This window comes from Vipera berus (genome assembly GCF_964194415.1).
Source record: "Vipera berus genome assembly, chromosome: 8".
NCBI classification, from domain to species: domain Eukaryota; kingdom Metazoa; phylum Chordata; class Lepidosauria; order Squamata; family Viperidae; genus Vipera; species Vipera berus.
The window spans coordinates 24655517-24679595 of NC_138211.1; the positions used below are offsets into that span (position 1 = coordinate 24655517).

Below are 24079 nucleotides of genomic sequence, written 5' to 3' on the forward strand. Positions count from 1 at the left end.
CGTTCGCTCCAGGCATTGGCTCAGTCGCTGAGAGGCGCTTCACAACGATAATCGCACCGCTTGATTGGGCGAGCCCCACGATGACGTTTCGTCGCTATTCAGCTTTGCCTAAAAGGGAAACCTCATTGGCCAGTCTCGGCAGAGCAACATCCCGTGGCGTCTCCCTTAGGTCTGCACAGTTCCCCTAACTCCCTTCAGCCTTCGGATTGGTCCCGCCCTGCTTATTGTGTTGGTTTCTGCACTTGGCCCCGCCCCTGGCCACGCGTTTGTTCTATGGTCCCGCCCAACCAGAAGGAAGTCGACGTCGAGGCAGCGGGAGCATGCGCATTGCTCGCCTCTCCCACCTCCAGGGCAAAGCGGCCTTGCAAAGCTCAAGCGCCCCCTGTGGGCGGGCGTCGCTTCCCGGGCGCTGATGCCATCCAGAATGGTAGGACTTCAACTCCCATAATGCCCAAGCCACACTTCTTAAAGGCCGATGGCTGGGAATTCTGGCAGTTTTAACCCACACATCTTAAATTTGTCGAGTTTGAATAACTGTCCTAAATTAGCCCAGGAGTGTTATCTCTGACCCCAAGGAAGCCTCTTCGGCATGAAATCACTACCCTGCTTGGTATGAAAATAGGCTTGCACATGCAAGAAGGACGCCTGGATGAACCTGGGCCTGCTGGGGCTCCCCTCCCCCACCCACCGCCGTAAAAGGAGGGAACCAACCCAAGATTAAGGCCACCATTGCAGAGTGCAGTATTTAAAACAATCTATTGAGAACATCATATTTACGTTGATGTATTATTCATACATTTATTAAAGGTTCCCCCGCACATGCGTGCTAGTCGTTTCCGACTCTAGGGGCCGAAGAGCCAGCGCTTGTCCGAGGACGTCTCCGTGGTCATGTGGCCGGCATGACTAGACGCCAAAGGCGCACGGAACACTGTTACCTTCCCACCGGAGTGGTCCCTATTTTCCTACTTGCATTTTGACGTGCTTTCGAACTGCTAGGTTGGCAGAAGCTGGGACGAGTAACAGGCGCTCACTCTGCTACACGGCACTCGGGATTTGACCCGCCAAACTGCCGACCTTCTGATCGACAAGCTCAGCGTCCTAACCCACTGAGCCACCACGTCCCTATAATTCCATGGGTGCTAAAATAATTACACGTGGAAGTTCCAGCTTTATCAGTTTTTTTCAAGGTGGTTCTACACGCAAGCTCATCCCATTTTAAAATGTGACACTCGCCTGTCTGCTTTATTTTTATGACACAACAGAGAGTAAGAACTAAAAGGTTTTAATTTAAATAAAAGGACCCGTACAAAATACTTTTTAGCAATATTTCACATTCCAGTAGCCAAAACAGCACCCTGAATGTCTTATGCAGACTACTGTCTATTCATACATCTGTTGGCTTCTAGGTTTGTTTGAACTTGTGGGTGGAATAAATCCCATTATCATTCTAGGTCAAAGGAATCTAAGCATTTGATTTTAATTTGGATTATACCTCTGCTTAATTAATTACTGAAGGAAACATACTATTCAATAACAGCACAAAAAAGAAATCCCATTTCTACCCAGAATTAAATCTTGTTCAATAAACATTACTCCCTACTGAGTATGCTTGCAACTGCAGCATCAAGGATAAGGTTTGATCCTGCCTTTGAAGAAAAAATTAAATCCATACTCTTGCCAGCAACACGCACAGATCCCCAAAAAGCAGATTCCTCATCATGACAGAAGGACCGGAAGTTCTACTGTATAGCTTCTGTTGGGATTGAAATATAATAGTATGCACTATATCTGAAGTCCAGAAGAGCCCGCAATCTGAGTGCTGCTAGTCAGCTGGTGTAAGCTAGTTTGCCCCCTATGGTGCATCAAGGATAGGCACGCAAGTGCTGAACAGAGTGAACTAGCAACTTAGGCTGTGAAGACTGCATTGTGTGTCTAGTATCTAGATTTCCCTGACATTGTACGCCAAATGCCAAATAAATAAATAAGTGGTTTGCAAATCACCTCCCCCTCCATTCCCACCCCAGTTAGAAACCTTTTAGCTGCAACAGTGGTGCGGCTGGGTTCTCATAATTATTCTTAAATTCTGCCCTAAACACCCAGGCGATGTAATTATGCAGATCAAATATCCCAAACAATGCCACTGAATTGTTGAAAGAATTTAAGGGTATGATGCAAGCATACAAGGGAAGTGCTTCAATCACTTGCTGGTTTGAATGCCCTCTGCTGGATGGAGACAACCAATACAGGATCTGAAATACATTAGTGGCTGAAGAAGCAAGGAACAAGCAAAGCAAGAAGCTAAATCCCCTTGTGCTAAGAACCAATTGTCTTCTGGGCATTCTTTAAAAAGAATTCAACAATGGAAAAATTAATTTCTGTAAACATCAACATAGTTCAGGAACCAAAGCATTACCAATTTTTGATTCTGTCTTTTAGGAAAGTTGGTCTAGGTCAACTTTACTCAAGGAGACAAGATTTTTTTAAAATTTAACTGACAATATTTAAAAGAGGAAACCTACAAATGTGGAATAGCAACACCAGAAAAACCACTCTGTATAAAGACACATTTGAGAGAGAGAAAAATTACCCTCTTAGCCTAGGAAATGTAACTTCAAGGAATTATTCACAAAAATGCCCCCCCCCCCATTTTGGGTAAGAAGATAGAACCTCTTTGCCAGACAGATGTGACTACAGTGGAGTTTTTTATCGGTAACAATTGCAGACAAATCAGGCAATAAAGTCCAGGGGCCTGTTGAATCCACCTTTTCTGTTCATGTACTGCCTGCAAGAAGAGAAACAAATGTAAGCAAAGTTTTCCACAATATCTCTCCCCTATTTCTAAAATTTCACTAGGCACTGCTCATGTATTAGTAAGCCATGCATTTTTTTAAATGGATTTTTATTTTAGAAACACAGTCGATATTCCCAGATAGAAACAAAATAGGTGTATTAAGCCTGATATACTTACTTATTGCAATTAAAAAAAACCCAAACCACAAAAAATTGTTTCTCTTCTCTGTCTCTCTCACACATTTAAGCAAAATCTGAAACAGCACCACAGTGTATGAGACAGATATACCGGTAGGCTTGGGGAAATATTAAATTGGAGGAAATATAAAAAATATAAAAATAGATCAAGGAGACAACCCCACTTCCAAATAACCAAGTATCCAAGCTGGCTAGTGGCCATATTAACTATTCACCACTGGATGGAAAACAGAAAACAGGGAAGCGTGAATGTAGTAAATTGTCCTGGGTCTGGGCACACTTAGCACCCTGCGTGCTCGCATATGTTGTTACCGATGACAGTCGTCGCAATACAGAAGTATCTGCAGGATGGAAGACTTTCATCAAAATGACAAAAACAGTGTTGTGCTACTGCAACACAAACACTGCCCCTTTTGCAGCGTCTCATCAAAAGATCTCATCAAAGCTCTATTTGTTTTTTTACGTACATCTCATATAGAAGTAAAGCTTCAAACACACTGTTGACTTTTTGACCATACCCTGCAGACGATGCTCTTACGAAAGAGGCCTAGCTTGCACCACAATGCGGCTGTCCTTCTGCTTCGGCCAGAAAAGCAGCCCACAGATCTAAGGTGCCAAATAAATGGGGGCCGTGGACTGAGGCAGGTCAACAAAAGGAAGGCCAAAGGGGCTTGGAGGATTTTCTGTGTTCAAGTGCCAAAACATCTTGGTCATCCTGGGATATTTGAGACTTTGACCAAGTGGGTCACTGAATGCCCAGATACCACCACCATGTAAATGACCCCATAAAAAGTTTGAACTACCGTGCCAGCAATGGGCAATCGTGAATAGGGTTTGCCCCTCATGTGGCGTCTGCCGAGATTCACTACCTAAATGGGGCACAGCATCATCCCCTCAGTGTGACTGTGGGGCTTCACATCCGACTGTGGATCACATTGTGACTGGCTGTAAACTGAGGGCATCTACTGGCCCAGGATCTGATTTTTTAATATATATAAACGATGCTGTGTTTCAATAGTTAGATGGCCTACATACTGGTTTTTGAACATAAATCTTTTTACCATTTATATTTTATTGTGTTTCTCTAATCTGGGTAAAATGTACACACACACACACACACACACACACACACACAGCTAGTTTATGCATGACATGCCATTGGCTAAATACTCTGTTTCCCCAAAAGTAAACCCGCTCCCGAAAGTCAGCCCCAGCTGATTTTCAGGGGGTGAGCCTAACATAAGCCCTCCCTGCAAAGCAAGCCCTACTTAAGGGCCTGCAAGGACAGCCTGCCTGTGATGAGGCGAAGCCGATGGGGGAAGGGGGGATTTGACCCATGGTACCACGGCCTCATGGCAGCAGCACTGGGTGGGAGGCAGCAAATGGCCGTTTTTGGCATCAGGCAGCCGTTTGCCGCCTTGTGTGTCGCACCCAATGCCACTGCCATGACGTCTAGCAGATCCTCTCCCCCTTCTGTGCCATTATACCGGTTCCCTACCGCTGCCCACCTTGTTCCGCGGCCTCACGGCAGCGGCATTAAGCACGATGCACGAGGCGGCAAACAGCCAGTTTTCATTTGAAGTAGCTATTTGCTGCCGAATGCGGCTGTTTACCGCCTTGCGCATCGCACCCAATGCCGCTGCAATGCGGCTCGGCTGAAAGCAGCCGTGGAACTTCGCAGCTCTGCCTACAGAACCACCAAAGCGGCTGGTGGAGCCAGAGGCTCGGGGAGGGAGGGTGCTGAAGTGGGACTACCGGTAAAAAAAAAAAGTTCAGTCAGACTTTCTAACTTCTTGAGATCTCACGACAAGTTAGAAAGTCTGATGGAGCTTCTTTTTGTCCCACAAACACACGGTGAAGGCTGAGAAGAGAATGGAGAAACGGAATGCACCTGAAAGGCAGGTTAGTAAAAAAAACACTTGGGGGAGGCGAGGGCATCTGGGTGAGGGTGGGTGCAGCAACCTTACCCTGCGCAGCTTTGGCAGGTGTCTGGCGGGGTGGGAAGCAAGTGGTCCGCCACCACGCTCTTGCTGCCGTGTTGCTTCTCCACCCCATGAATAGGCCCTGCCCCACCCACACGTGCTGGCAGGCTAGGGGTGCCGGTACCGGCAAAACATAAGCCCTCCCTGAAAGTAAAAACACTGCTTACTTCTGAGCCCAAAAGAAAGACACGGTAAATATAGGTAGTCCTTGAGGTACGAACCTAATGGAGCCTGACCATTAGGCTTGAAAGTCAAAAAAAATTGTCAAATGAATCAGACTCAATTTTACAAATTTTTAAAATCAAATTCATTAATTGAATTAAATGGTTTGTTAAATGTATGAAGATCTGACTCACTATTTCCTATTTGTTAATTGATCAGTGCCTGCACTGAAAGGCTTTCCCCACTGCTGCAGGCCACCCATCAGCTGTTTCCAGTGCAGCCTTCGGCTCAGGAACTAAATTGCCTCCAAGCAGGCTGCAGAACTCTATTTGCAACTGCTTTTTTAAAAAACCCATTTGTTGCTAGTCTGCTTTAAAAAAAAGACACTTGCCACTAATTAGCTCAACAGTTTCCAGCCAGGCACCCAGAAGGAGATGGGCAGGGGTTTACAGAACTGTTGGCTTGCAACAGTAACAGAGACCTGGAAGGGACCTTGAGGTCATCTAGTCTAACTCACTGCTCTCACAAGAGAGTACGTCTGATGAATGCTTAACCAATTTCTTCTTAAAAGCTTTCAGTGATGGGGCATCCACAACTTCTAGAGGCAATTTAAATTTAAAACCTACAAACTACAGTAATATATGCTAATCTCCAAAAAAAAAAACCCACAAAGAAACACAACTTATAGAATACTTTGTGTAGATGCTGGCTAGCATTTCTACAAGCAAACTTTCAACGCAAAGTACGGTACTTAAAAAGAAGAGCAGTTTCCAAAGTGCTTGCAAACTGTTTGCAAGCACTATAGAATAACAAAAAAATATTTAAAAATACTTACAGAAGCAATTCTAGCACTCCAGTCCCTTGGTGTGGGCTGCAAAAATCACCGGCTCTTGTTTGGCCATGTGACCAGGGACAACCCGCCCCCACCCTTCTGGCTTCAGGAAATTGCATTTGTAACCCAGAGCAGCCCAGGCAAGTTCAGAGTTAAAATGGCAGCTGCTTGCAGCAGTGACTGTATCCAAGTCACAGAGGCCTCTTTTTGGTTGCAATTTTGGCTGGGATGGAGTGATCGTCTCCAAGCTCTGTAGGGTGCCTCTGTAGTTGAGTGCAGACAAGAATCTGGGTCCCCAACACCTTAATTATTGCACCTAGCTGTTCTGGAGCTGGGTAAGTAGAGAATTAGAGAATTCTCTTTCATAAAGCCAGAAATCTTTTGTTTCTGAATCAGAAGGAATTCAAAGCAATTTTTGCGAAGATTGTGTTGATCAAGTGATGCTGAGCAAAGAGGGTCCAGAAGCTCCTATGCTAAGGGGCCAATCTGTTCAAGGAAATAAATGCCAACCTGTATTTCCGTTTCTGTGACACGTTTACAGCATAAGCATTTACGGATCCTTCTACTTTCTTGCCCTGCAAGACCAAGAAAAAAGCAGTCACTTTCAAACAACTGAAAGCATGGCAATTGTCCTCTCATCAATTTCTTCCTCCATTGCCAGCCCAACGTGTTTCACTTCCCATTACTCCCAGTTCTCAGACTCAGCAGCAAGTTCACCGACTACCCAGAAGCCGCAGAACAATGGGCAGGCAGGAGAATTATTATGTACATCTCAGAGGAAAGGCACAATAATTGTGGTTTTGGAGTTGGTATGCTGATAACCAGCTTTTTATTTCGACCCCAAACCACCCCAGTGATGCCCTCAACGTGATGTCCTGTTGCCTGGAGGCGGTCCGGGTCTGGATGGGGAGGAACAGGCTTCGGCTCAACCCTAACAAGACTGAGTGGCTGTGCGTGCCGGCATCTCGGGAAACTCAGATCATTCCATCTCTTACTATGGGGGGCGAGTTATTACCCCCCGTAGATAGGGCTCGCAACTTGGGAGTCCTCCTAGATTCACAGCTTTCTTTAGAAGATCATATAATAACTGTGACTAGGGGGGCCTTCGCCCAGGTTCGCCTGGTGCGCCAGTTGTGGCCCTATCTAGACCGGGATGCCTTGCATACAGTCACTCATGCGCTCGTGACCTCTCGGTTAGACTACTGCAATGCTCTCTACATGGGGTTGCCCTTGAGGACCACCCGGAGGCTCCAACTGGTACAGAATGCAGCCGTGCGAGTTGTGTTGGGGGTCTCCCGATACTCCCAAGTTACACCTCTGCTCCGTGAGCTGCATTGGCTTACAGTTGCCTTCCGGGTGAGATTCAAGGTGCTGGTAATGACCTATAAAGCCCTACATGGCATGGGTCCAGAGTACCTAAGGAAGCACCTGCGGCCGGCGTCAACTTCCCTCCGCCCAGTGCGCTCCCACAGAGTGGGCCTCCTCAGGGTGCCTCCGATCAGAGAATGCCAACTGATGGCCCCCAGGGGGAGGGTGTTCTCTGTGGGCGCGCCTGACCTTTGGAACCGTTTACCGGTTGAGCTCTGGACGGCTCCCGACCTTCGCTCTATCCAACGTGATCTAAAAACTTATTTATTTGAACAAGCTGGCCTGGTCTGATGAGTTTGGGGTTTTAATTACTGTTTTTAAGTAATTTATTGTATTCGGGCACAATGGTTTAATCTGTTTTTAATTTTTGTATTCTGTACTTTTAGTATTTATTGCCCTGTACACCGCCCTGAGTCCTTCGGGAGAAGGGCGGTATACAAATTAAATTAATTAAATAAATAAATAAATAAAATAATGCAATTAAATCACTATGTTTCAAGAAATCTAGTCCCCTTTTCTGTTTCTTTAATAACTTCAAATTTTTGGAAGTCTGCCAACTCTGCCAGAAAGCCAAATGTAATTATGTCCAAAAGAGGTAAGTCTGACTGCTTTTCTGGTCTCTTTCCTCACGGCATTGGTAGCTGCCAATGAATCTTTGGAATGGAATCCCTCTCTGTTAAAGAAATCTTAGAAGCACCCAGAGAAGAAAGACTAGGTCTGGATCTGACAGATGACTTAATGTAAATGTAAAGTTTCCTGTTTAACGATGGCAAGAAGAAAATGACGCCTCATAAATGGGGAAAAAATGAAAGCAATGACATCCATAGAGGGTGTGTGTAAAAAAAAGACCAGTTATAGTATCATGAGGCAAGCTGTACTCCTGTTGTGTAAGATGTTGTCCCACGCCCACATCCTGGCACCGTGACGTTGCATCTGCTCCCTTGCTTTGTCTGACTCCCCCAACAGATCCCACATTGGAAGAGGGCAAGTAATCTAGTTTAGTTCAAAATTAGTGTAAGAGCTAATCTGTATCTAAGTGAATCACATATAAAGTTAATAAATGATGATGAATGACCAAGCTACCCAATATGACTATGGGCTACCAATAGGCGGGAAGGCCTGGAAAAGGGTAACCTCCACCCATCTTCTACTATTTGCTGCTTGTGCCAACACAAGCGCAGCTGCCTTGGGAGCACCTGGCCTGGTTCACCCGGCACACTTCCGTTTACAGTCAGCAAATGTGTCCCCTCCAGTTGGCTCCTGTGGCAGGGATGCTTCCTCTGCTTGAGTCATGGGCTCTTGACCTCCGGCACCATTGCATCCTGGGCTGCCTGGAGGATTTTGACCAGGCAGATGTTGGTTTGTTTCGTCTGGGCTTATTTTCAAAACAAGTTCAAGGCATGCAGTACTGCAGCCGTTTCTTTTTGGAACCAGGAGAAACAGGTAAAGGCTCTGCCAATTTCCCTTTCCAGATAAGTCATAGGAAAACAGTCAAAGAGCAGGGGCATTATACAAAAATCGCCGCTCAGAACAGTTCCAACCCCTCAAAGTCGGCTTTTAAGGGCTTTCTGAAAACAGTGGGAGCTAACCTGATCTTGGGAGGTATGCTGTCCTAAAGAAACGGCTTTCTCAAAATAATTTAACCGAATGGTCTCATACAGGTTCACATTTTGATTAAAGAAAACTGCAGATGGCAACTGCAGCTATGAAATTAAGACAGTTGCTCCTTGGGAGAAAAGCTATGGCAAACCTAGACAAACCTGAACCTAGAAAGCAGAGCCATCACCTTGCCGACAAAGGTCTAGATGGAGAAAGTTAGGGTTTCCCCAGTAATAATGTACGGCTGAGAGAGCTGGCCCATCATGAAAGCTGAGCAAGGAAGAACGGATGCTTTTGAATGGTTGGATAAGGCCTTTGAGAGCCCTTGGACTGCAAGGAGATCCAATCCGTCCACCGTAAAAGAAATCAACCCTGACTGTCCTTTGGAAGGACAGAGACTGAAGCTGAAGCTCAAATGCTTTGGCCAATAAATGAGAAGACAGGAGAAGACCCCGAGGTTGAGAAAAACTGAAGGCAACAGGGGAAGAGGAGGGCAGAGGAGGAGATGCTTAGACGGTATCACCGAGATAGCGGGCATGGGTTCGGGCAACTCCCGGAAACGGGGGAAGACGGGGGGGGGGGGCTGGCCTGTACGTGGTCCATGCATGAAGAGTTGGATGCGACTAAGTAACTGAACAAGCAGCATGAGAATTTACTGGGTGTTTTTTTTTTACCCTTATACATTAACTAGAGCTGAGACTTTCCCCCCCTCTTCACTCTTTTTTTTCTACTTCCTTTTGTGGATTACAAACTGTATCTTAAGCATGACCCGATTTGCATTTAAGTTTTATTTCAACACTAACCACAAGATGGATCAAAAAGCTGGGAATATAATGCTTTTCTATACCCTTTTACATTAACTGTAAATTCAGATATTTTTTTATTATTCTACCACATCTTCAAGGCGATCCAAATTGCCAACATAGAACATAGAATCATTGGGCTAGAAGGGACCTTGCAGGTCTTCCAGTCCATCCCCATGTCCAAGGGAAAAGTCCTTATACCATTCTGAACAAATGACTGTCCAGTCTCTTCTTGAAAACCTCCAGTGATGGAGCACCCACAACTCCAGGAAGGAAGTCATTCCATTGATTAATTAACTGTTAGGAAAGTTCTCCTTAATTCTAGGTTGGATCTCTCTTTAACAAACTTCCACCCATTACTTCCTCTCTTGCCCTCTGGTGCTTTGGAGAATAGATCAATCCCCTCTTCTCTGTGACAGCCCCTCAAACACTGGAAGGCTGCTATCACATCACTGCTAGAAACGAGCTGGAAGGGACCTTAGAGGTCTTCTAGTCCAGCCCCCCGCTCAGGCAGGAGAACCTATACCATCTCAGACAAGTGACTGTCCAGCCTCTTCTTAAAAATCTCCAGTGATGGAGCACCCACGATTTCTGAAGGCAAGCTTGTTCCGCTGGTTAATTGTCCTCACTGTCAGGAAGTTTCTCCTTAATTCCAGCTTGCTTCTCTCTTTGATCAGCTTCCAACCATTGTTTCTTGTCCTGCCCTCTGGTGCTTTGGAGAATAGTTTGACCCCCTCCTCTTTGTGGCAGCCCCTCAAATACTGGAATACTGCTATCATGTCAACCCTATTTCTTCTTTTCTTTAGACTACTAGCCAAACCCAAGTCCTACAGCGGTTCTTCATGTGTTTTAAGTCTCCAGGCCTTTGATCATCTTCATTGCTCTTCTCTGAACTTTTTCCAAGGACTCAACATCTTTTTTGTAGTATGGTGGCTAAAATTGGTTGCAGTATTTCAGGTGTGATCTCACTAGGGCAGCGGTAGGCAACCTCCGCTCTTTTATGACTCATGGACTTCAACTCTCAGAATTCCTGAGTCAGGAATTTTTTGGCTGCTGCACACTGCTGGCTCATAGTCAAGTGATCATCCATTAGGACTCCAAGATCCCTCTCACAGTTGCTGTTTTTAAGGCAGCTCTTGCCTAAGCTGTACTTTTATCTTTGATTTTTCATGCCTAAATGTAAGACCTTACTTTTCTCCACATTAAAACTCATTTTGTTGGATAGGGCCCATTGTTCAAGTTTGTCAAGATCTTTTTGGATCCTGAGCTGGTCTTCTGGGATGTTGGCTATTTTTGCCAGTTTGCTGTCAATCTGGAAATTTGATGAGTTCCCCTTCTATTCCCTCATCTAAATCATTGATGAAGATATTGAGTACTGGGCCTAAGACGGAGCCTTGTGGTACCCCACTGCTTACTTCTCTCCATGTGGATGTAGTGCAATTCAGGATTACTCGTTGTGTGCGGTTTGTCAGCGAGCTACAAATCCATATGGTGGTGATGTTGTCTATTCCGCCTTTTTCTAGCTTACCAAGCAGTAGATTGTGGTCTACTTTGTCGAATCCCTTACTGAAATCTAAGTATACTATGTCCACAGCATTTCACTGGTCTACTAATTTAGTCACTTTATCAAAAAATGAAATAAGATTGATTTGGCATGATATGATTTTAACAACCCATGCTGGCTACTAGTTATAACTTCGTTTGCTTCTAGTTGTTTGCAGACCTGTTTTTTGATTATCTTTTCCAGGATCGTCCCAAGTATTGATGTTAGACTGATTGGTCTGTAGTTTCCTGGGTCTGTTTTTTCCCCTTTCTTGAAGATGGGGAACACATCAGCCCCTTTCCAGTCCTCAGGTATTTCCCCGGTGTTCCAGGATTTTTGAAAGATATGATGTTCTGTGATAACATCTGGCAGCTCCTTCAGTACTCTGGGATGTCATCTGTCAGGGTCCCGGTGATTTATATTCATCAAGGTCGGATAGGTGTTCTCTTACCATTTTCTTGCTTATTTTAATTTTTGTTTCTAGTTTGTCTTTTGCAGTAGTGTTTTTGGTATGTTGTGTTATAATTTCTTTTTGTGTGAAGACTGATGCAAAGTGAGTTAAGCAGCTCTGCTTTCTCCCTACTGCGTTACTTCCTTGCCATCTTCTCTCTTTAGTGGACCTACAGTTTCCTTGACTTTTTCTTGTTATTAATGTTTAAACTTTTTTATTATCCTTTATTTCTGTTGCAAGTCTTTATTCATTCTGAGCCTTTGCTTTCCTGACTTCGTCTTTGCATGTTCTGGCTGTCTGCTGATAATCGGCCTTAGTTATGTGCCCCTCTTTCCATTTATTGTACTTGTCCTTTCTGTCTTTCAGTTTGTCAGAGAGATCTTTGTGCAGCCATGATGGTTTCTTCTTGAATTTCTTGTTTCTCTTTTTCAGTGGTATTGTGCTGGTTTGGGCTTTTATGATAGCATTTTCCAGAGTTTCCCACGCTTCTTGGGTTGTTTTCCCCTTTAGGATTTTCGTCCATGAAATGTTTCTTAGGTTCTCTCTGAGTTTGCTAAGTCAGCTCTTTTGAAGTTTAAGGCATTGGTTGAATTATGTTCGATTGCTTGTGTTTGCATTATTTTGAATTCCAGTATGACGTATGACATCCCTTTCTATCCTGTTCATATTGGCCAGTCGGGATCCTAAGGAGGGAAGGAAATGTGCCCTAAGAGATCCTGAAGCTTGAGTCCAAGCATTTTACAGGCTGAAACCAGGATGGGAGTAGAACTCGACAACCTAGAGATTTACAGAGTGGCTGGAGTATCGGTGACCGGTCTCTCCTGCTAAGCTCCCGGTTGCTAGATTTCACATCAACTGCAACTTGTGGCCTGTCTACAAGGGCGAAGTGCATGACAACTGCCTAGCTGGGCTGGGGCTGGGGCTGAAGCTGGGCTGAGCTCCTGCTGGCTGTGGCTGCCTCTGCTGCTCCAGGAAGCCCAGGAGAATGCCAGTCAGAAGCAGCAGCAGCAACTGCCAAGGCCAGGTCTGCTTGCACCTGGCTGGTTCGTACAACAGGAAGTGGGGGAGGCCTTGGAAGAGAGCCCCCACACCTTGCCATCTGCAGCCAAGGCCTGGGCCATTTCAGCAACCATTGTTCCCACCCCACACACAAACGGGAGTTGTTTTCCCCTTTAGGATTTTCATCCATGGAATCTTTCCTAGGTTCTCTCTGAATGTTGTTAAAATCAGCTCTTTTGAAGTTTAAGACATTGGTTGAATTATTTTCTATTTCTTGTGTTTGCATAATATTGAATTCCAGTATAATGTGATCACTTTCCCCAAGGTTCTGGCAACCTCAACTCCCTCTATCACTTCTTCTCTATTAGTAAGAACTAGGTCCAGTATAGCTTTACTTCTAGTTCCCTCCTCCACCTTTTGGATGACAAAGTTGTCGGCTAAGTTGATTAGGAATCTGTTTGATCTCCCGCTCATTGCAGAGTTTGTCTCCCAGCTGATATCTGGGTAGTTGAAGTCTTCCATTACTACTGTGGTATGCTTCCTACGTACATTTGTTAACTGGTTGGCAAAGAGTTCATCTATTTCTTCTGATTGGTTGAGTGGCCGGTAATATATACTTATGGCAATGTCACTTTTTCCCTTTTTATATTGACCCATATACATTCTGGAGGGATTTTATCTTTGATCACATCCATTTCTGTAGATATGCAGTATTCCCTTACATACAGTGCAACTCCCCCTCCTCTTTTTGTAGACCTGTTTCTTTTGAACTATTTGTATCCATCCATCAGTCCATTCCAGTCATGGATTTCATCCCACCAGGTTTCTGTAATGCCAACTATGTCATACCTGCCTTTGTGTACTATTGCTTCTAGTTCTCCGTTTGTTCCCCAAGCTTTGAGCATTTGTATATCAACATTTAAGACTTTTATGCCTGTCAGTGGGTGTGTTTCCTGGATCTACCGATTGTTGTTTCATTTTCTCATCACTCCCTACCTCTTTGTTTTCTTGGGATTTGTGATTGGGTTTGTGTTCTAGAGATTCCAGAGATTGGTCACCCTCCCCCCTCAATTTTAGTTTAAAGCCCTCCTGATGAGTTGGGCCAGTCTTTTTCCGAGTACATTTTTCCATTTTCGTGAGGTGTAACCCATCCCTTGCCAAGAGTCCTTCGCATAGGAAATGCAGTCCATGGTCCAGGAAACCAAAGTTTTCTTGGTGACACCAACCCTTTTGCCAGTGGTTTATTTCTAGAATTCTTTTTTCCTCTCAATGGGTGTTGGACTTTTGTTGGGAGTACTGATAAGAACACTACTTGTGCTCCTAGCTCCTTAACTTTATTGTCTAGTAGTTGCTTATAATCTCTCACTATTGTACTCAGGTTCTTTGTTGTGTCATTCGTCCCAATGTGAAGGAGGAGGAAAGGGTAGTAATCTGTGGGCCTAATACTTTTGGTTGGGTTCTCAGCCACATCTTTGATTTTTGCTCCAGCAAGACAACATACCTCCCTGGATTGTATGTCTGGTCTGCAGATGGCTGATTCTGTTCCTTTGCTTTTCTGTTTGTCTCAGGTGTATTTGTTGATGTGACTTTTAAGGGATACTTAGTGCTGTTTCTTTGCTAAGTGTCTGCACGTTTTCTTTGAGGGGGAGGCTGTGGGTCTGTGTATTTCCATCTAGGGGGAGAAACTGATTGCTCAGTTTTAATGGGGCTGCTTCTGGTTGGGTTGGATTGGCCAGAAGGGGTTTGTTTGTTGTATGCTGCTTCTTTCTTTGAGTATTGTGTTTCCTTCTCTGTGTAACATACCTCCATTTGTCTTCCTCCAAGGATTTATCAGCAGGGTCAGTTCCTCTGGGAGTTGTTTGTCCGTTGTTTGGTTCGGTTTGGGTGGAGCTTTCTTGTGTAGGTTGGAGTTTGGCTAGAGTTGCCTGTGGATCCCTTACTTTTTCTTCTAGTATTTGCACATGCATGGAAGTATTTCTTCTCTTTGCTAGACTAGACATACCATCGTATGATTTAGCCTCTAGACTCATTATCACCTTTGCTGCTCTTCTCTGCACTCTTTCTAGAGTCTCAGCATCTTTTTTGTATCATGGTGACTAGAACTGGACAGTGTTACATTTAAGTTTTATTTCAACATTAGCCACAAGAGGGAGAAAGAGACTAATTTTTCAGTATAATTTCATAATTATTATATTTATTCTATAACCCTAACCCTAACAAGAGAGGTGGAATTGCAGACAAAAATGCAAAAAGCCAAGGTTAAAATTGTCTATGGAGATTCTCAATCATCCAGGTCACAGTTGTCCCAAATGCATTCAAGAAGGCACTCAACCTTGTCTCTTGGTTAAAAGCCTCCTAGAATGCATATTGGTTAATATATTAGGAAAAAAGAATTACACAGCCATAGGTGTATACTACAGGCCACCCAAACAAGCAGAGGAAACAAATGAATCTTTTGCTAATCAGTTAAGGTGTGCAAGAAGCACGCTACAGGAGTAATGGGGGACTTTAAGTACCCTGTTATTAATTGGGAAACAAACTCTGCACAGTGGGAGATCAAATAGGTTCCTGATGAACCTAACAGACAGCTTTGAACTAGAGCAGGGGTCAGCAACCTGAAACAGCAAAAGAGCCACTCTGAACCAGTTCCGTCACACACACAAAAGTGGGAGCCGCAAAATGTGCACGCGCATGCGCAGAACAACACAAAATGTGCACCAGCCCTGCCCCTGTCCACCTCTAGTATGGACGGCTCTGCCGTCCTGACTTTTCCTCCCTCAGAAAAAACTGTTCTCCTCCCGCCCTGCGCTCTCTCTCTCTGGGACTTTTTTCTTTCTGCCTTTTGTGAAGCTTCAGGATCAGCTCCTGCCCTGGATCGCTTGCACTGCACCAATTCTCGGCAGCCCCGACGCCCACGCCGCATCCTGAGCCCAGGGGAGGGGGGGACTTGCAGGCCGAGAACGACCGCGGAGGGCCGCACGAAGACGAGGAAGGAAACATTCTTTCAGAAGATCCTGCCCGGCCCCACCTCGGAGGCATCAGGCCCTTCCCCAGCTGAAGGAAGCCTCGCGAGCATCTCCTGCAGCGTGGCTCCCCTGAGCCGGGAGGCACCTGCGTGGCAGCGGGTCTCCCTGGCGACGGGTGCTGGGTCGCGGCGCTGCCTTCAGCCTGGGCGCTGCCGGAGCCACCCGAGCACCCTGCCCCTCCCCCCGGGGCCTCCAAACCTCCGCCACCCCAAAAGAAACATGGACGAAGGCAGCAGGTCTCCAAACCTCCTCCACCCCGTTTGCAGGGCTGCCGGCTTCGTCCATGTTTGAGGAAGCCGGCAGATCTCCAAATGGGGCGGAGGAGGTTTGGAGAGCAGCTCTCCAAACCGTTGCTACCCCGTTTGGAGAGCTGCTGCCTTCGTTCGCGTTTCTTTCGGCCCCGAAAGGCACCAGCTCTCCAAACCTCCGCCGCCCCATTTTCTCAATGGGACTTGAGCCGCGGGTTGCCGACCCGTGAACTAGAGGATCAGCTATACTGGTCTTGATTCTTACTGAGATAAGATGATAGAAGGGGTTGAAGTTGCAGGATTTTAAGTGGAGTTTAAGAGAGTTGATTTCAATGAACTAAGAAAAAGTTTAGGAAAGATTTCATGGATGGATACCCTAAGGGGGAAAACAACTCAAGACAATTGAGAAACTCTGAAAAATGTGATTATAAAAACCCAGTCTGGCACAATGTCACTGAAAAAGAAAAATAAGGGTTCCCAGAGGAAACCATCATGACTGCATACGAAATTGTCTGACAAACTGAGAGAAATAGAATACAAGTATAAAAAATGGAAAGAGGGACACATAACTACAAAAGAATACCAGCAAATAGCCTGAATCTGCAAGGACAGAGTCAGGAAAGCCAAGGCTCAGAATGAACTAAGACTTGCAACAAATGCCAAAAATAATTTTAAAAGCTTCCTTTAAAATATAAGAAACAAGAAAAAAAATCAACCAAGGGGGAGTATCAAGATCACAAGATGTGATATTGCACTTTATACAGCATTAATAAGACCACACTTAGAATTTTGCATCCAGTTTTGGTCACCATGATACAAAAAGATGCTGAGAACTTAGAATGAGTGCAGAGAAGAGGAACAAAGATGATTAGGGGTCTGAAGTTAAAACATATGAAGAATTGTTGCAAGAACTGGGTTTGTCTAGTCAAGAGAAGAATTAGGGATGACATGACAGCAGTCTTCCAGGAATTGAGGGTCTGTCACAGACAACAGGGGATTGATCTATTCTCCAAAGCACCTGACGGCAGGCAAGAAGCAACGGCTGGAAGCTTATCAAGGAGAGCTACAACCTAGAACTAAGGAGAAATTTCCCGACAGCGAGAACAATTAATCAGTGGAATGCTTTGCCTCCTAAAGTTTTCATGCTCCCTCACTGGAGGTTTTCAAGAAGAGACTGGACAACCATTTGTCTAGAATAGTATAACGTCTTCTGCTAGAACAGGGTTTGGACCTCCAAGGTCCCTTCCAGACCTGTTATTCTATTTGAGTGAAAAGGCATACATTAATCATAGCAAGCTCATTTTGCTTCCTATCTATGGGCAAGCAGTAAGCGACAGAAAAAAAGCTGTTCTCTACATTAGTTGGGTCTACTAAGAAGATCCCTGTTAAGGAACTTCATTTTTTATTCATAGGGAAAATGCACATGTGATAAGAAGAGTTTCTTTTCCTTTATCGTGCTTTCCCTGCCTTCCCTGGGAGGGTCATTGGAGCTAGCCCGGGAGTTCATGGCCTCCATGACGGCCATGGACCAGACCTTGAGGACCACCCGGAGGCTTCAACTGGTGCAGAATGCGGCCGCGCGAGTTGTGATGGGGGCCTCCCGATACTCCCATGTAACACCTCTACTCTGTGAACTGCATTGGCTTCCGGTTGCCCTTCGGGTGAGATTCAAGGTGCTGGTGATGACCTATAAAGCCCTAAATGGCCTGGGTCCGGGATATTTGAGGGAACACCTCCTGCCAGCATCAAACTCCCTTCGTCCAGTGCGCTCTCACAAGGAGGGCCTTCTCAGGGTGCCGGCGGTAAAAGATTGCCGGCGGATAACACCCAGGGGGAGGGCCTTCTCTGTGGGTGCGCCTGCCCTCTGGAACCAGCTGCCCGTGGAGCTTAGGACCGCCCCGACCTTCGTTCATTCCGCTGGGACCTGAAGACCTGGCTCTTTGAGCTCTCCAGCCCAGGCTGAGAATTTTTAACTGGGGTTTTATTTAAGGGATAATTTAATCTTTTTTAATTGTTTTTTAACTTTTGTATTTTGTACTGTTTGATTTTAAATACCCTGTAAACCGCCCTGAGTCCTTCGGGAAAGGGCGGTATATAAATTTAATAAAATTAAAATTAAATTAATTCTTGGTTCTCCCGTCTTTTCATTTGCACATTAATTTCAGCCTTTAACTACATGTAAGCGTACTCAGCAGACTTTCTGGCTTGTGATATCTCAGAAGCATTGCTCAAACTGAACACTTAAATATTTTGCAATAAGAGTGGCTCTCTCTTTTTCGAAGCACAACAGTGTTTCTCAAAAGTTGGATTCAGGACTCACCAATGTTGTAATTTTTCTGCACAGTGCAGACATCCTTGCACATCCTGCTTGCAGCTTGCCACCTTAACAGCAGATGTAGCTGACACAAACATTTTAAAGTTTAAGGAAAAAAATCTGCTTGCCTTTGTGGTGTCAAATGAGGCAAATCCCATCATTTTCATCATTTCAATTTCTTCTTCTGTTTTGCCTTCCATGTCTTCTTCTGCACAAGAAAATAAGAGATGACATGGAGATAAAATAATGCTCATTCCCACCCTAAGCATTATCTAATAGCAAGTATAACAAATGATTCTAGAGCAGCAACACAACAGCAAACTCCTTGACTCAAAAACCAGGGCAACAGAAGCTTTCCCTGAATTTCAGCTGGGCCTGAAATGAATCCAAGCTCCAACTATGCTTACAGCTGGATGACTACCAGCCTCACCATGAAAGGGATCTGAGCAATTGGGCCTAAACCTCACGATCCTTTTCCTCAGGAAACTGATCCCCAGAGAGAGACCTCATAAACTCGTAAGTTATTGCATTAGGTCTAATGTGCTTTATTGTTATTATTTTGTTTCTCATTTGCAGTCCTGCAATTTTGAAGAGAATATTGTCGGAAGTGCTCAAAAAATAGACCATCTAATCAGGGAGGACTGCATTGGAAACAGGTGCTGCTTTATCAGAAGTCATCAATAATGATGTGGAAAAATTTTAAGGTTTAAATACAGGACATTAAGAGAGCGGACATCAGAATTTCATTTTTTACTATGTGTCAGTATGTTCACAGACAAAAGTGACAATAAAGCTTATCTTATCTTATCTTATCATTAGCTCTCAGTAAAGGGATAGGGAGGTTTTGTCTGCTCCAAGACCAGGAAATGACCAAACGGTCCAGTGTGGATTGTTCAAAGGCTTCCTTGTCCAATGCACAAAGCAAAGATTGGAAACTGAGACCCCACAGCAAGGTGTGCCATCTATGTCACTACCTGTGATTTGACGTTCTTTGCCTTTGACATCTTTGCTCTCCTTCTTCTCATCCTCTCGCCTTTCTTTCTGCCGGGAAGGAGAAGAAGAACTAGATCTATGCCGCCGAGGAGATCTAGAATGTCAAACCAGCGCAGGTTTCACTTTAACAGCAAAGAAAATGATAAGTATTTGTATTATGAGACAAAATGAAGAGCGTTTTTATTATTTTCAAATAACTAGAACAGGGGCATTAAAGCAGAAGCAAGGGATGTGTGCTAAAAGTATAACTGCATCCTCATAAACAATCATCACTGTTTGTTTTCCTTTAATGTGGCAGGAAAAAGAACAGATCTAGATCAGTCTGCCTATCACAGGAATGCAGCCCTCCTTGGAGAGGCCTCAGATAGCTTTAAAGGCACATTTAAAGTATGGTTTCAACTTTTCAGCAGATTATGGGTTTTGTTTGTCTGTTCCTTGAACCTCCTCTCATGAACAGGCACTCTTATAGACAATTTGTATGTCCTTGTCCTTGTCTCTGTTTGTCATTCAAAGCCTACATTCATTTGCATATGTTTCTCCATCAGTTCCGCAAACTGGATTTAAACTCCTTGGGCATCCAGGCAGAGGGTACAAGTCACACTGGGGCTCAGTGCTGCTTGTCACAAGGGAAAGCATCAACAGGAGTCCTGCCAGCGCCCACAGCAGCCGCATCATCAGCCTCTTCACGATATGAAAGGGAGAAGAAGCCCTCAGATAGCACATACTGGGCCTGCTTATTCCTCACAACCTGAAAGACAGATTACACTGAAGGCTAGAGATTGCTGCACGGACACCCTAGTCCACGTGAAACCATGTGTATTCACATACTCCCTGCTATAGAGCTACTGACCCAGTCTTATTTTTTTTTTTTGGTCTCCAAAAGAGGCACCAGGTCTTATTGTGTGTGTGTGTCTTTTCCACTCACCTCACAGTGGCGGCATCGACAGCCTCGCCCAGCCGGACCCCTTCTTCTGGGGTCAAAGAAGCCGCTTCATTCTGCAGGTGGGAATGGAGCTCCGGCCTGCATTTCGCCATCAGAGGCCTTTGCAGCCGAGAACCGAGCTACGGATTCAATCCATAGCTCCACTCTCAGCTGCAGAATAGGTGGGCCAGCGGGACAAGTGTCGATTCATGGGAGGCCTGGCTGCAATGATAAGTTCCAACCCGCCCTAGCTTGATTTTTAGGCCTGTGCCTTGCCCCAAAACTAGGGCTTATTTTCAGAGTAGGTCTTACTTTCGGGGAAACATGGTACCTAAAGATGTGACCAAGTGGGGTTTGACTCCTGGTGAGGACACAGACATAGCCAGGTAATATTCTTGGCCATGACATGCCAGGACATTGCCTAGTGTCTTCCTTAGAGACACTTTTCAAAATCCTAGTCTAGCCACACTATTCTCTGATCTCCCACCCAAACACCAGGCCCAGGCCTCATTCTCATTAGTTTCGAGTCTAGGCGAGACAGCCTTGCACTGTCCCTAATGGGACATTCAGACAAGGAGCATCTAGAAACCAGGTAAAACACTTATTTCAGTCACTGACCATCATAAAATGAAAACTATAAAAATTTACAATCATTCTAGTATGGACAGCCTATATAAAATTTGAATTACTAACGTAGAGCTTACAATTGTTGTATTCTTAAGCTCTATATGGAAATTAAATTTCTAATACTATGCAAACAAGTGTAGTATATTATGTATAAAATGATATGAAAAAAATAACTAGCAAGAATATAGCATCCTTGTAGTTGTATGTTGTTATTAACATTAAAATGATCATCTTGATGTAAATTATCCAATTCCTTTGTTCTGGTTGTCAGACCTAAATTATTTATTTGGGTACAGTTATAAATATCAGCTAGCTATGCTTGCAAAAACCCTTATAATCAGCAGTTCAATAAATCTGTAGCCACGATACTAAGGAGTAATTTCAATTTGATTACAATTTAATAAATGAACAGATATTAGAAAAACAGTAATTATATATTTTTTTCTTTTTGAAATAATTGGTAAAAGAATCTCAGTGAGACTGCACAATTTCTAAAGTCTGTTTAGATAAGGCATTTAGAAGAGTTTTGATGTCTCCAAATTTAAATTAGATGAAGTAAATAATTCTGCTCCGTCATAATTTCCCACAACAATGGCAGTCAGCAGGGCTATTCTTATTTAAGCTGCCTACTATTTATGGAACACAAAGTTAGTTGCTACAGTACCACCATTGTCACTTTCTCACCTGGATCTCCGTCTATGTGGAGAACGAGAACGGCTTCTCCTTCTGTCTCTTTCTCGAGATCTTGATCGCTCCCGTCTCCTCCTCTCTCTTTCACGTGAGGTTGATCTGGAACGCCGACGTTCTTTTTTACAGAGTAAAACAACAGATGTAATAAGTCCCTTGGATCAAAGAAGAATATTTCTCCTAAACTAATACATTACACCTAAAATACTGTCACAACTTCAGCAAATTGGGTCCTCCAGATACAGAGGCTTTACAGACTGCTCCAATGTTAAATAATACTCTTAGTGCTCTCTGAGCTTGGTTGTTTTCTTGCAGACATTTAAATAAGACTGTTTTTTTAAACTGAGTTCTATGCTTTTATTCAACTCTTCTATAAAACTTACAGTATCATATAGAGTTAATTCCAATTTCTCTTGGTTTAGAATAAGCAAAACATATTCAAAGGGAAAATATAAAAGGTATTTTGCCATCAATATGTGTGATTTAAAACACTGTTCTATATCCTGCAATGTTCCCTTAAAAATGAACAATAGACCCAGAGGATACCGGGTCATGAGCATGGTGTCATGGTTCCGACAGATGCAATTCTGTAAAGAACCTCGAGGCATTGTTTACCTTAAGGAGTCTTTAATCAAGAGCTTCCGCACCTACATGGTCAAGCTGAAATCTGGATTCCCCTCCCCTAAGCACACAGTATCAAAGCGCAATTCCTCCCTCTAGTTTACAGTCACAAATCACATTCTCCAATTAGCTTGAATTGTAAGCTTTCCCTCCTGTTAAACCACCGGCCAAATTCTTATCTTCTCATTTCAAAACAGATTTGAGAGACATTCCTCCCACTGCCCCCCACAGCATCAACTAATTCTAACTTTAAAAGTAACACGCAAGTTTTAAAGAAGCAAGGCTGCCTCTCCACATGTTGTCAAAGCAAGAGCATCTGAGGCTAGCAGCGTTGACACGCGGATTAGGCTAAAAAAGAAAGCAGCGCAGCTTTGATAGTAAAACACAACTGGCGTTTAGCATTATATAGGATTGCATGAAAATTACAAATGCTACCTTCAAGATATTTCAATCAGGTTTTTTTTTCAATTCAACCTTAACTCAAGGGCGAGGAAACGGGAAGAGATGCCAAAGGCCAGATGAAAACCAAAGGCCCCTCTCCCCTCCCCTCCCCGGTCTGCAGCCGGAAGCCGAGAGGCGCAGCCCATTTCCCCCCAAACCGCCCGAGGGGGGCCCGGGGGAAGGGGAGAGCCTGCGCCGCGGCCAAAGGCAGCCACCGCACCCCCGCGAAATGCGCTCCAACGGCCTCGGGGCGAGGAGGGCGGCCTCTCCGGACGGGGGTAAAAGCAGGGAGCGGGGCGGCCTGAAAACGGGCCCGGGCTGGGCGGAGGGAGGAAGGCTAGGAAGCCGCGGACGCCCCCCGAGGAACCAGGCCCCGCCGCCCCTCAATCCGCCCGCGAGGCTCACCCCTCCGCGCGGGCGACCGGGAGCGGCTGCGGCCCATCGCGACTCCCGCCCAGCGCCCGACCGAGGCGAAACGCGCTTCCGGCGCTTGCTCCCGGAACTTCCGGTGAGGCGGCCCGCCCCTCCTTTCACCTCCGGGCGGAAACGGCCTCCGCGCCAGGGGTTCCGCCGGGGGCACCGGCCGGTGCGGCTGCCTTTGGCGGGGCGCTCCGAGGGGAAGCCCGCCGGTCCGGCTGGGGGTGGGGTGGGGGGGCTGCCCTGGGTGGGAATTATGGTTTTAGGTATCTGAAGGGCGCCGTTTTTGGCGCTGTTATTCTCATTCCTAATTGTTGTTACATTCCAACTTTTGAATGTATAAGTACAGTGACCACATGTCCGTTATTATAAAGACAGTCCTTTACTTCAGAAAATCTTTATTACAATATGCATTTTTACAAAGTTTTTCTTGGTTTTGATCTTGAATTTTCATTTGAAAAAAGTTTGTAACAGTTACAGTTTTTTATCATTTTGAGCCTCTCAGATTTGCCCCATTTTCAGGTTTGTCCTTAATTTTTCTCAAATAAAATATGGTCCCCATATTATAAGGCAGTGAACATTCATGCCTCCTCTTTTCCCCCACAACCCTGAGAGAGAAGGAAGGGCCGCAAGTCCTGCATCAACTCTCATATTTAGAGAGGCCTAGAACTCACCTGGACTGTTTTGCTGAACTGCTGCTTCCATTAAAGCATCAAAGGATGTCCTGGGAGGAGAACTCTAGCGTTCACATAGTGCTTTTCCCAGGATGGTGAGCTGCTTTTTCTGGATTTTCCTGCACGGAACTTAATACCACTAGGAACTCTTGATCTTTGGCTGTGGCTTGGCTCTTGTACAGCCTTTTTATTGACCACCCTGGCCACAGCTAGTGGAAATGAAGTTTAATCTTCGGGGCTCCATTTGTCTGAAATGGTACAGGGTCCCCTGCTCGAGCGAGGGGTTGAACTAGAAGATCTCCAATATCCCTTCCAACTCTGATATTCTGTATCTTTAAGAAGTTGCCTCTGGGGCGATTCCCATCCAGCTGTCCTAGGGCAA

General features: G+C 45.0%; 1 protein-coding gene across 2 annotated transcripts; it reads right to left on the minus strand.

Annotated features, from left to right (window-relative positions):
* Nucleotides 1–1266: 1266 nt before the first annotated feature.
* On the minus strand, nt 1267–23108 carry SNRNP27 (small nuclear ribonucleoprotein U4/U6.U5 subunit 27). 2 transcript variants are annotated; one of them, XM_081333972.1, is made up of 6 exons: nt 23012–23108; nt 21542–21662; nt 19290–19402; nt 18444–18523; nt 6475–6539; nt 1267–2782 (listed from the first exon to the last, which is right to left on the minus strand). In XM_081333972.1, exons 1-6 carry the CDS (start codon nt 23046–23048, stop codon nt 2728–2730), a joined length of 471 nt encoding a protein of 156 aa, XP_081190098.1. In that variant the 5' UTR covers nt 23049–23108; the 3' UTR covers nt 1267–2727. The 2 variants fall into 2 exon arrangements, with proteins under 2 accessions (XP_081190098.1, XP_081190097.1); XM_081333971.1 differs by lacking the exon at nt 6475–6539.
* Nucleotides 23109–24079: the final 971 nt, after the last annotated feature.

Coding starts and splice junctions, on each gene's coding strand:
- SNRNP27 (XM_081333971.1), bottom strand. CDS start 23,048: ATGGGCCGCAGCCGCTCCCGGTCGCCCGCGCGGAGGG. Junction 19,403..21,541: donor CCACATAGACGGAGATCCAG/GTGAGAAAGTGA, acceptor TTGACATTCTAG/ATCTCCTCGGCGGCATAGAT. Junction 2,783..18,443: donor CCTCATTTGACACCACAAAG/GCAAGCAGATTT, acceptor CTCTTCTTGCAG/GCAGTACATGAACAGAAAAG.